Genomic DNA, 11,654 nt, shown 5'->3' with positions numbered 1-11,654 from the left:
CTTTATACAATACAGATCGTTTCAAAGCAGTTTTACAGTGATAACTGGAAAATTATGCATTTCGGCTGTTGTTCAGCTGAAATTAGTTCTGTTTTAAAGATCAATAATTATTTAATTTAAGCAAAACAATAAGGTCATTGTCCAGCTCAGTTTAGTTCTAACAACAGTGTCAGTACAGTCAGATCAATAATATTGTTGAATATTAAGTGTCCCAACTAAGCAAGCCAGAGGCGAAAGTGGCAACCCAAATTCCATCAGGTGACCGAATGGGAAAAAATACATTGGGAGAAACCAGGCTCTCCTCTGGCCTATGAACGAACATGGTGTGATTGTGATTCAGGCTGTATCAACAAGAACTCAGAATTCAGATCGGGATCAGTAGCATTCAGATATTCATCCAGTTCCTTTTGCTTGAAGATCGTTTCATCAAGCTGGTACGGAGCCAAAGCTGGCCATAGGGTCTGTGCGGAGGACCTGTCTGGTTCTTGTGGTCTCTGCTGACGATGGCGACCATGCCTTCACAGGGGATTGTCTAGTTGACAGGATCTCTGCTGACGTTCAGGGCTGCGTTGTGGTCGTGTCTAGGTGCAGGTCCACCATCTGATCTGGAAATGGACCGGATCCGGCTGACTACGGTAACCTCGGGATAAGGATGAGACAGACAGACTAATTTTAGCGTAGATGACATTCTTCTTACGATGTAACAAGTACATCGGGTGTTGCCATAGTTGATAGAAAAAGTGTTCCCAGTAGACCTAGTTTATGCTGCCTAACGATCATTTAACTGATTTGACTTATAGAAATGGATAGTGTTATGTGTATTCCAGGTTAGTCTATATTTAAAAACTGACTGAGTGTACACGAACAAGGCTAGGAAGACTATTCCAGAGTTTGGCTGCTAAATAGGAAAAGTATCTCCTGCCTGCAGTTTATTTTGATATTATAGGTATTATTAATTGGCCAGAATCTTGGGATTCTGCAATAGATAGAAAGAACTATAATGAGTTAATAGCTCGCTCAAGTACTGAGCAGCTAGACCATTTAGTTCTTTGTACGTAATTAGGAAGATTTGAACTGTATGCAATGTATAATAGGGAGTCAGTGCATTGTTGACAGAACCAGGCTAATATGGTCATATTCCTGGTTCTAGTACCAGTAGACCAGCTGGAGTTTGTTTATTAACCCTCTGATGGTCCAGAATAATTTTCTGTTTTGAATTATTAAAAATCACAGCTTCATCGGAAGGTTATGATACTTGGTGACTTTTTTTGGCATTTGGTTTGTGAATACAAAAAAAATTGAGGTCATGATCCAAGCATGCTAAGTGGTCGTAAAAAAATAGTCACACTCGTGGTCTTCGGTCAGAAATGACCGACCCATAGGAAATGAATGGGAAATTTACAAAAATTGTACAATCTACAAATCGGCCACGATTCTTAAAAGAAGTATACCGCAGTAAAGGGGTGACACTCTACAACATCAAGAGTGCAAAAAATTTACACCCACCCACACACACACACACACATACAAACACACTTTTATACACGTACACACAATAAATTCAGACTACAAAAAATCTGTTTTGAATTTTTAAAAATCACAGCTTCATCGGAATGTTAAGAAACTTGGTGACATTTCTGGCATTAGGTATGTGAACACATAAAAAAATTGAGTGATCCGAGCATGCTAAGTGGTCGTAAAAAAATTTGTCACGATTTTGGTCTTTGGTCAAAAATGACCCCCAAAGGAAATGAATGGGAAATTGACAAAAACACAAAAATTCAAAAATTTTACAATTTTTTAAAATAAGAAATAGTTTTTGAGATTGTTTCAATTATATATTAAAATCCACCAAAAAAAAAAAATGTGTTCATAAGCAGCTGGGGAATTCACATGCCTCTCCATAGAGAGCTGTACATACCATCTAGTGGTTACACCATGATTCTACGCTTTTTCTCTATACTGTAACCAGATGGTGCTAATTTTCTTCAAAAAATATTTTTTTTCTGAAGGCCTAGACTCTATATTAAACAAAAATACTGCATTAAGAATTAGGAAGACCATCAGAGGGTTAAGAGTGCAGGGCAACCACCCAGTAGATCATTACAATAATCTAGCCTTTAGGTCATGAAATGCATGAACTAACTGTTCCGCTCTTGCTCATATTGTCATTGAGAGCATATGTTGTAATTTATATATATATTTAACATGCAAAAATGTGGTTTTATAGATACTAGAAGTATGACTTTCAAATAAAAGATTGGTATCAAAGAGCACACCCAGGTTCCTAACTGACGACAAAGACATTACAGAGCAGCCATCAAGTGTTAGACAGTATTCTATGTTATTAGGTGTGGAGGTTTTTGGTCCAATAATTCGAATTTCTGTTCACTGTATCAAATTAATACCTATGGTTGTGTTTGTTCTAAGCGAGTCAAAAAGTAAGCAGATCTAGCTGTTTTCAAGCCCTTCCTGTATGCAATAAGACTTTCCTTCCACGAAATGCGAAATACCTCCAGTTTTGTTTTCTTCCATTTCCAGGTCCATTTTTCGGGCTTCTTTCTTGAGGGCCCGAGTGTGCTTGTTATACCATGGAATCGCAACCATTTTTAAAGTACTGCAAAAAATAGTGTCTATTGTTTCTGTTGCAACATCGAGCGGTATGCAGAGGAGTAGAAACCGATCAGGAAGATTATTTATAAAGCAATGTTTAGTGGTTTCTACCATATTTGTAACAGGGAGTTTGTCTTGCAACCTTGGCTAAATGGAGCATACAGGAGACCAGATAATAATCTGAGACGTCATTGCTCTGCTGCAGAATTTCAACGGCATTCCAATATTAGATCGATTATGATTACGACAATCAATGGATCTCGACACATGTTGTTTAGTTTAGAATGTCTGGAAATGCCACTTCTAATGCCTATCCCTAATATAACACTTTTTGTTCAAGGATTGGAGTAGTGAGTGTTAGGTCATCCACGCATATGTTGGCTAATGAATGATAGTCCAGTCGACAGAGGCTTTGATTTATAAAGTGATGGATGTGTGTGCTCTGGCTAATTACGTGTGAGTGTGAATGGAACAGATGCACCTGCTATAGTAAATCATTAACAGATTCACTTATGCTCTTCCATATGTACAGATGTAGGCTTTGGGGAAATAATGTGGGCATTTGTACCAATCTCAACTTTCATTTGTTTAATTGGATGTTAAAATACTCCCACTTGATGACTTAAAAAATGTATTTGTCGGCTTTGTCTAATGATGTGTTGTGTGTTGCAGGTTGTGCATTTGTAAAATATCAGAGTAATGCAGAAGCACAGGCAGCCATTAGCGCTCTACATGGCAGCCGCACTCTCCCGGTTAGTGTTTCGTTCACAATCACATTCAGGATTGCTCCCACTTGCTGATTGCACCACACCTACATGCATAGCACAACACAGTATGCCATTGTTCATATACTCACTCACTCACTCACAACAGAGTCTTTGTGTTTTGTTTCAACATCATCCACTGCATGTTTCACCTCAGGACTTCTTAGTTTCTTTTATTTGATGTTGTTTGAGAATGAGAATTTTCTTTATCCCCTCAGGGTGCATCTTCTAGTCTGGTGGTAAAGTTTGCAGACACAGAGAAGGAGAGAGGAATTAGGCGTATGCAGCAAGTGGCCTCCCAGCTGGGTGTCATTAGTCCCATGAGCCTACACCTGGGCGCCTACAACGCATACACACAGGCAGTAAGCACTAATACCATCCCTTGAGCAGCAAATCAGCACTTTAGAATGATTTCTGAAGGAACATGTGACAGTGAATACGTTTACATGCAGCCAATTTTCGGGTTATGGTCGGGTTAAGGTCACTATTCGGGTTTCTGAAACATTAGGAATAACCCGTTTACATGCGTGAGCAGAGAGAGTTTCTTCATGGAACTGCAATATCCCGATGTAAACGGCGACGCGCGGTTAGCGTCTGGACGTACGGACAACCTTAAGACGCAAAATGCGTCATTTCCGATTCTTCTTCCTGTATCCAAAGACAACAACAAGAGCAGCACGCGGATAATGAATAGTTCGGGGAAGATAGCGATCGCTTTTGTTTGGGCTTAGATGCTGGTAACGTTATGAGCTCGCTCCAAAAGTATGCTGTGCTGTGTCTCGCCATGTTTACTTCCGGTATACAGCACGCGGATTTTTGTATGCGCCGAGAAGTTTCTCTACTCAAAAGACCAAGATTCCTTGCGAATAGAACATGCGCAGAACACAAATCACTATGGGGATATGCCGATACGCGTTTACATGACCAAAAATTCGGGTTAGAAAAGGGGTACCCCAGGTATAATATTCCGGTTTTTAAAATCCGGGATATGAGCATTTTTCGAGTTTTTGCCGGTGTTTACATGGCCGTTCGCGACCGGGTTATTGCTAATATCCCGGTTTTGAACGTGTTATTGGCTACATGTAAACGCAGTCACTGAAGACTGGAGTAATGGCTGCTAAAAATCCAGCTTTCCCATTACTGGAATAAAATATATTTTACAATATATCAAAGCTTTTTAGATCAAATAAATGTTGCCTAGGTGAGATTTGAAAAACATTTTAAAAAATCTTACCGAACTTACCCAAACCTTTGAACAGTAGTGCATATTTAGGCTGGAATCCACTACATAACTTTTGGTCAGAATTTTGCCCTGATTTACAGTCTAGATGAGCCGACAATAGTTGCCGAAAGTCTGCGCCAGTCTGCAGATTTTGGACAGTCGGAGTTGACAGATTTCACATAAAATTGCATTGTGGGCACAAACTCTGTTTTTTAAGCTTCAGACTGTGATTCCATCCACCCGGAGGATATTAAAACTTGATGTTTTGAAGCAATATTTGAACACATATTGTAGTGTATTGTCAGTCCTATATTTGAGTCTCTAAAGGAGTAGTTCACTTTTAAAAAAAACTTTTGCTGATAATTTACTCACCCCCATGTCATCCAAGATGTCCATGTCTTTCTTTCTTCAGTCGAAAAGAAATTAAGGTTTTTGATGAAAACATTCCAGGATTTTCTCCATATAATGGACTTCATTGGGAACCAAACGGTTCAAGGTCCAAATGAGAGTTTCAGCGCAGCCTCAAATGGCTTTAAACGACACCAGACGATGAATAAGGGTCTTATCTAGGACCCTTCGAGTCATGACTCGATAAAAGATTTGTTCATTTTGATGAACGAGTTTGAACAGGAGAGTCACGAACGCTCATCACAAAACAGAGCAAGGTGAGCATTTGTGCTTATAAAACTTAAACTTTGTTATTTATTTTTTAAACGGCCGATCGTTTCGCTATATAAGATCATTATTCATCGTCTGGTGTCGTTTAAAGACCTTTGAAGCTGCACTGAAACTGTCGTTTGGACCTTGAACCGTTTGGTTCCCAATGAAGTCCATTATATGGAGAAAATCCTGGAATGTTTTCATGAAAAACCTTAATTTCTTTTCGACTGAAGAAAGAAAGACGTGGACATCTCGGATGACATGGGGGTGAGTAAATTATCAGCATAAGTTTTTTAAAAAGTGAACTACTCCTTTACACAGGTTCACATACAGTTCAGCTATTTACGGGAGTGACAACTGCATTGCATAACCCAACTCACACCTGTAAATATTCAGGACTCCCAAGTTCTCTGAAAACACGTGCTGTGTGTGAACAATATCCGACGAATTAGTTGTCCGTCACGTCGTACAGTGAGAGAGAGCCACTCTGCGCTGCACAGACGTGTGTTGCGGGATTACATGTGTAGTTTTGGTAACTTACAGTGACTAAGATATGAGGGTTTTAGATCCAGTCACTGTTCTCCTCCCGTCAGTGTTGTGCGCTCCAGATATAAACGCTGCTGTCGGTTAATAAAGATTTGATGGACCGAAGCTGTCCTCTATCTACCAGTGTTGCAATAAAATACAATAAAACTACAATAACAAAACAAAAGTAAATGAACAGAACAAGCGTAACAAATCGAACTCAGTATATTGCGCAGCTTCTGGTTGTGAAAGCGCCTTCGGGAATGATTTAAATTCCCGAAGAAAAAACGTTCACAGGTGAGAATGAATGTTGGTATGTGTTTATATGTATTAACTCAATATTACAGGTTTTTATACTATGGTATCTTTTTAATGTTGTGTTAGCTGAAGCTTTGTCTTTTTGTGTTAGTTTAGCAAAATGATCTGCTGAAGTCTATTGCAAATATAGATGTTCACACATGTGTCTAACTACGGTTGCAGACGCACAGTCAACTTGCTCTCGAATATTCACGGACCGGTGTTTTGACCGTTCCAATATGGCAGACGTCTAACCTATGGCGGCCCATAGAAACAGCCACTAATGAGGCATCTATATTTATATATTTATGCATGTTTCTTTGTGAGTTTGTCGTGTTTGAAACAATTTGAAATTTTGGTAGTCTTTTGGTGTATGATGCCTAGTGTTTTAAAATCTGTTTATATTTTAAAATACGTGTAGTGTATTCCAGCCTTGCATAAATAAGATTCAATCCAACAGCTTAATGACCATTGAGGAACCAAATATTGTTGTCAGTGTTTTTATGTATTTAACAGTATCTGTCTTTAAACTAAATTCTAAATGATTCGAATTCTTGTTGTCTAATGCAATGACTTTTTACAAACATAAAATCTGGCTTAAGTGCTAAATATTTTTGGGCCAGGGTTTAGTTGATAGAAAACACATTGGGATGGATTGAATTGGGATTAAAGCGATGACTGGAGGTTGTGTTAGGTTTGGAAACAAAAATACTTCAATAATTACTTTCTGGAAGTTCTCATTTAAATGGTTTTGACCTAATAACCCCATCTGCAGAGGACTCTGCTAACAATTTTATATGTCATAGTCCCGGATTCACTTTTTTGTTGTTGTTGTCCCATCCAGCTCGTCCAACAGCAGGCCTTGGTGGCTCAGTCCGCATATCTGTCTCCTGTGGCGACGGTTGCCGCGGTGCAGATGCAACAGTTGGCTGCTCTCAATCCCAGCAGCATCATAGCCACACCCATCGCTTCAATCACACCCTCCTCAGGTACATGAAAGTCTGCTACAACATCAATAAGTTCTTTTCAAATGTTCTCGTATTTGATTGAATTTATGTATTAATGATCGGCCGTTCTGCTGTAGGTACAAACACTCCTCCAACCATCGCCACACCTGTGCCTGCTCTGCCTCCAATCGTCAACAGTTACCCACAAGTCTCTGCGCCACCCAATGGCCAGTCTGCCACTGAAGCCCTCTACACCAATGGTGTCCACCCATATCAGGGTGAGTATAAATGATAATGCTATTATTGTTTAACAAAAATACTCAGTATTTTACTAATATTTTATTGTGATGCTTTACAATACATCATGTGTATTTTATATGGACCACAATAATTTATTAGTATGGTGTAGGGCCTCCTTTTGCAGCCAATACAGCATCATTTTGTCTTGGGAATGACGGATACAAGTTCTGAACAGTCGCCAAAGGGATTTTGAGCCATTCCTCTTCCAGAAGAATGGCCAGGTCACTATATAATGCTGGCGGGAGGAAAACGTTTTCTGACTTGATCCTTCAAAATACCACAAAGTGGCTAAAAAATATTTATTGGCCATGAGAGATATTCAACTTCATGTTCATCAAAACATTCTGTCACAAGTCTTGCTGTGTGTTTTATACGTGGCATACCCTTCAGGGTATAATGTGTGAACATTAGGTGCACATGGTCCTCCCGAATGGTTTGGTAGTCCTTGTCAAAGTGCACATCGAACACAGTAGGGAATGCCGTCATATTGCAGCCCAAACCATCACTGATCCACCCCACGCTTCACTCTGGGCATCAACAGTCCGGATATTAAGCCTCTTTGGGGCTTCTCCACACCGTAACTCCCATGTATGTGGGAAAGACAGTGAAAATGGACTCATTAGAGTACAATAGATGTTTCACATTGTCCACAGCCCAAGATTTACACTGTTGGCACCAATGAAACTGACATTTGACATTGGCACTAGTGACCAAACGTTTGGACCCTGTGGAGCTTCCGACAAACAGTTTTGGTGGAAACAGGAGATTTAATTCTGTTAATTTAATTGTATGTATAATTATATGTTATACCAATTGTCTCATCCTATTCTTCTGTTTGTTTTCAATATTTGTGTATCCTTCAGCTCAGAGCCCTGCATTGGATCCTCTCCAGCAGGCGTATACAGGCATGCAACACTACACGGGTGAGGCTTCTCAACTCCTAATACACTCCTCCTGAGATTTGTCAGCAGTAAAGAATGTGAAATATACAGTAGTACTCCTCTTTTCAGAAAAAAAACCCAGCTTGGACAATTAAAAAAATTCAAAAGCAACAAGTAAAATACAATGTTTTCCACATTTTTTTCATGTTTTTATTGAATTAACACAAGATTTTTTTATTCATATCCATGTTTTAAATAATAAACAGCTGCAATTACCTAGATACTTTTAGTGAAGCGATGTAAACTTATTTTAAATAATGTAAACTGCTACATTTGGACTTTGTGAGCGATAAAGACGTAAATTAATTGCAGAATTAATTCATTTATTGACGTGGACTGTCGAAAGAACGGGCTCACAGGAATCAATCGAGATTTACAACACTCAGTGGATATTTTTGCTACTGACATACAATGAAGGACTGCTAATTTAAGGCTGGGCTATTTTTATAGCAAGCAGTTTGTCTTTCTCAAGGTCTTATCTGCTCAAAATAACAAACACAGACTGCAGAATGGCACTTGAAAAGATGACTTTACTCTGGTCTCATGTCTGACCTCATTACTCCGCCCACAGCTACATATCCTGCTGCTTATGGATTGGTCGGTCAACCATTTCCACATCAGCCCACCTTAGTTGCCCAGCAACCCCAGCAGCCGCAGCAGCTGCAACAACGAGAAGGTAACAATGTAATTTCCTGTTTCACTGGGTACTATGACCACTGACATCCTGTTTTGATTATTCCCAAGTCTATTATCAAACATATTTCTCGATCTTTGTTCCCCTAATCTCATGCTGTGCCTCCAAAAGATTCAAAGCACCATGTTTCTTCCAGAAATCAACACAATTACTTCCTTCTATGATTAAACAAACATGTAACCATGTGGTCTCATGTTTTGCATTTCCTCTTTCCTTTTGGCTCATTCTTTCTCTCTGCTTACTCTCTCCAGGACCAGAAGGCTGCAATATCTTTATTTATCATCTGCCTCAGGAGTTCACCGACTCGGAGATGCTGCAGATGTTTTTGCCCTTCGGTAATGTCATCTCAGCCAAGGTGTTCGTTGACCGCGCCACCAATCAGAGCAAATGCTTTGGTGAGTGATTTCTAAAGCGTGGTTTAAATTTTAACAAATGTCCATTAAATGATTTCATTAAATGAAATACCATTCTTTGTTCATGTAACATTAAAGGTGCAATAAGTGATTTCTGAGAAACGCTGTTGAAAATGGATCGGACCGAGCACCATGACACACTCGTAGCCAACCAGCAGTAGGGGCGTGTCCACTCACGAGGGGGGAGGAGACAGGGAAATTTGATGAAAGACTGTAGAAAGAGAGTTGGCTGAGAGACATTATAAAAGAGAAAAGCTCAGAGGAATATCTCTGGAAAAAAAAGGATAAGAGCTTTAGGACCAACGTTAATATTAGAAAAGTAACATCGGTTTTGCTGTTTCACAGAACCAAGATATGCTGTTGTTGTAATGTTAGCTACAGTAACAGGACATTTTTGAGTCTCATTGTTTGTCTAGACCTGTTGTGCTTCTGGCGAACTCATGCTTTTATGTACTCTGATGTACTGCATGTTCATTTTGAATGACATGACATGTTCTTGCTTGTCATTCATTCGTCATCTTACGATCATTATTTTGCCTCACTTTTGTTATATATAAAGACATCTGCTCTTGTAATGCGTGTTCATGCATTTTTGGGGCGGAGCAATGAAGGGAGGTGTGTGTTTGTTTGGGTTGATTTCAAATGTCAGCGTTCAACAATGATTCTCAGAAATCACCTCCTCCACCTTTAAAAAGGACATTAAATGCCACCTGAAATACAAAACCTCATGGAATCATAAAATGATGCAGAATAATGTAATATATAATTAAATGTTGCAGTCAATAAGCATGAAAAGTGAGAACAAATAAATAAACTGGATGTGAAATGCATTAACTTGTGTAACATGAAAAGTCACCTGAAATACGACATAAAGTCTTGAGGGTGGGGAACGAATTAAATATGAGTTCATTGTACGTTTATTTATTTTTTTATTGCAACATGATATATTTAATTATCAATCTATTTAATTGACCCCTAGTTTCACAGCCTAGTCCCAGACTAAAATGCTCGTTTTAACTGTTTTAATCGAAAGCAACTTGTACTGATATATCTTAAAATAATGTCAGTACCATTGTTTTGTCTCAAGATGCACACCAGTAATGTTTATTTCGAAATCATGTTTATAAAAGTTATTTAAATGCCCTAATTGAGCTAAGGCCTAACCCTGTATATGAAACCTGGCCTTTGTCTGTTAAATCTTTCCACGGCTTTGTTTGTCCTTGAATCGGTTTAAATGACAAGCAGATCATCTGTGACTCATTCACCGATGCGCTTCCTGCTCATCTCCTGTTTCTTTCTTCTTGCCGGTCACGTCCCTCATGTCGTAGGTTTCGTAAGCTTCGACAACCCGGCGAGCGCTCAGGCTGCCATCCAGGCCATGAACGGCTTTCAGATCGGTATGAAGAGGCTTAAAGTTCAGCTCAAGAGGCCTAAAGACGCCAACCGCCCATACTGAGACAAACAGGTGAGGAAAACCGGAAAAGATAACCGGCGCCTCTTCTCTAAATCTCTGTTATGCTTTATAATGTGTGACCAGTTCTAAACTAACAAGTCTTGCCAGAATATCCTGTTTTGATTGATTTATTAAAAGAATTGTAACCTAAATAACTCATCAGCATTAGATCTTAAAAAAAAAAAAAAAAACGTAGTCAAAAATTAATTTTTACTTTCATTTATTGTTTTTGTGCTGTGTCATTGTTCAAAAAACGATCAAACAAACAAACACAACCTCATCCGCACCAAGGCTGCCCCGTCCAATCATAACTCGTGCGGAGACCACGTCGCTACGGCTACGGTGGCCTAGCAACCAATAAAGCTCCCCCTTCCTCCCACAGCGTTGGTTTGTAAGTTGATTGGCCTGTGTTGGTTGCTGTGGCGATATTCCTGCCTGTGATGGTTGCCATTAGCAGTTTTGTTTTTTGGCCCTTTGTCATGTATCCTCCATGCTGAGAGTGCATGGCGGGTTACCGTGGTGACTATGGACTGTGTTTGGTGCGTTGTGACTCTCTTTTTGTTTTATAAATACTGATCAATAACTGACACTACATCTGTGATTTACTCTCAACGTAATGGAGTTACTCCAACTAAATTGATCCTATTGAACTCTAATCAACCAGCTCAATGGGCTACTTTTGGGTGGATTTTGTTTTTGATCAGTCTCCTCTGTGTTTTGTTTGGTCATGACTCTAATTCTTCTACAAAATACTCCCATATGTAGTCTGGTGGTGTTATAGTTACTGTGAATGTGGGGTGGGGGTGGGGGTGGGGGCTCTCAGTG

General features: G+C 39.4%; 1 protein-coding gene across 3 annotated transcripts in view; it reads left to right on the top strand.

Annotated features, from left to right (window-relative positions):
* The window catches only part of celf3a (cugbp, Elav-like family member 3a), a 34,902-nt gene that overhangs the window by 21,492 nt on the left and 1,756 nt on the right, over nt 1–11,654 (top strand). The window contains exons 6-15 of one of the 3 annotated variants that reach the window (XR_005623588.2): nt 3,286–3,365; nt 3,596–3,739; nt 6,265–6,369; nt 6,926–7,070; nt 7,166–7,306; nt 8,192–8,251; nt 8,841–8,945; nt 9,215–9,358; nt 10,705–10,841; nt 11,121–11,220. Coding sequence is in view for 2 of the 3 variants with exons in the window: in XM_039678313.2 (XP_039534247.1) it covers nt 3,286–3,365; nt 3,596–3,739; nt 6,265–6,369; nt 6,926–7,070; nt 7,166–7,306; nt 8,192–8,251; nt 8,841–8,945; nt 9,215–9,358; nt 10,705–10,832 (1,052 nt within the window). In the remaining variant the exon portion in view is untranslated. The remainder of the gene's footprint in view (nt 1–3,285; nt 3,366–3,595; nt 3,740–6,264; nt 6,370–6,925; nt 7,071–7,165; nt 7,307–8,191; nt 8,252–8,840; nt 8,946–9,214; nt 9,359–10,704; nt 10,842–11,120; nt 11,221–11,654) is intronic. The other 2 variants (XM_039678313.2, XM_039678315.2) reach the window with 2 other exon arrangements.

This window comes from Pimephales promelas, chromosome 18 (genome assembly GCF_988280905.1).
Source record: "Pimephales promelas chromosome 18, fPimPro1.hap1.1, whole genome shotgun sequence".
NCBI lineage: Eukaryota > Metazoa > Chordata > Actinopteri > Cypriniformes > Leuciscidae > Pimephales > Pimephales promelas.
Note: the sequence above shows the minus strand (reverse complement) of the source record. Positions and strands in the feature narration are given on the sequence as shown.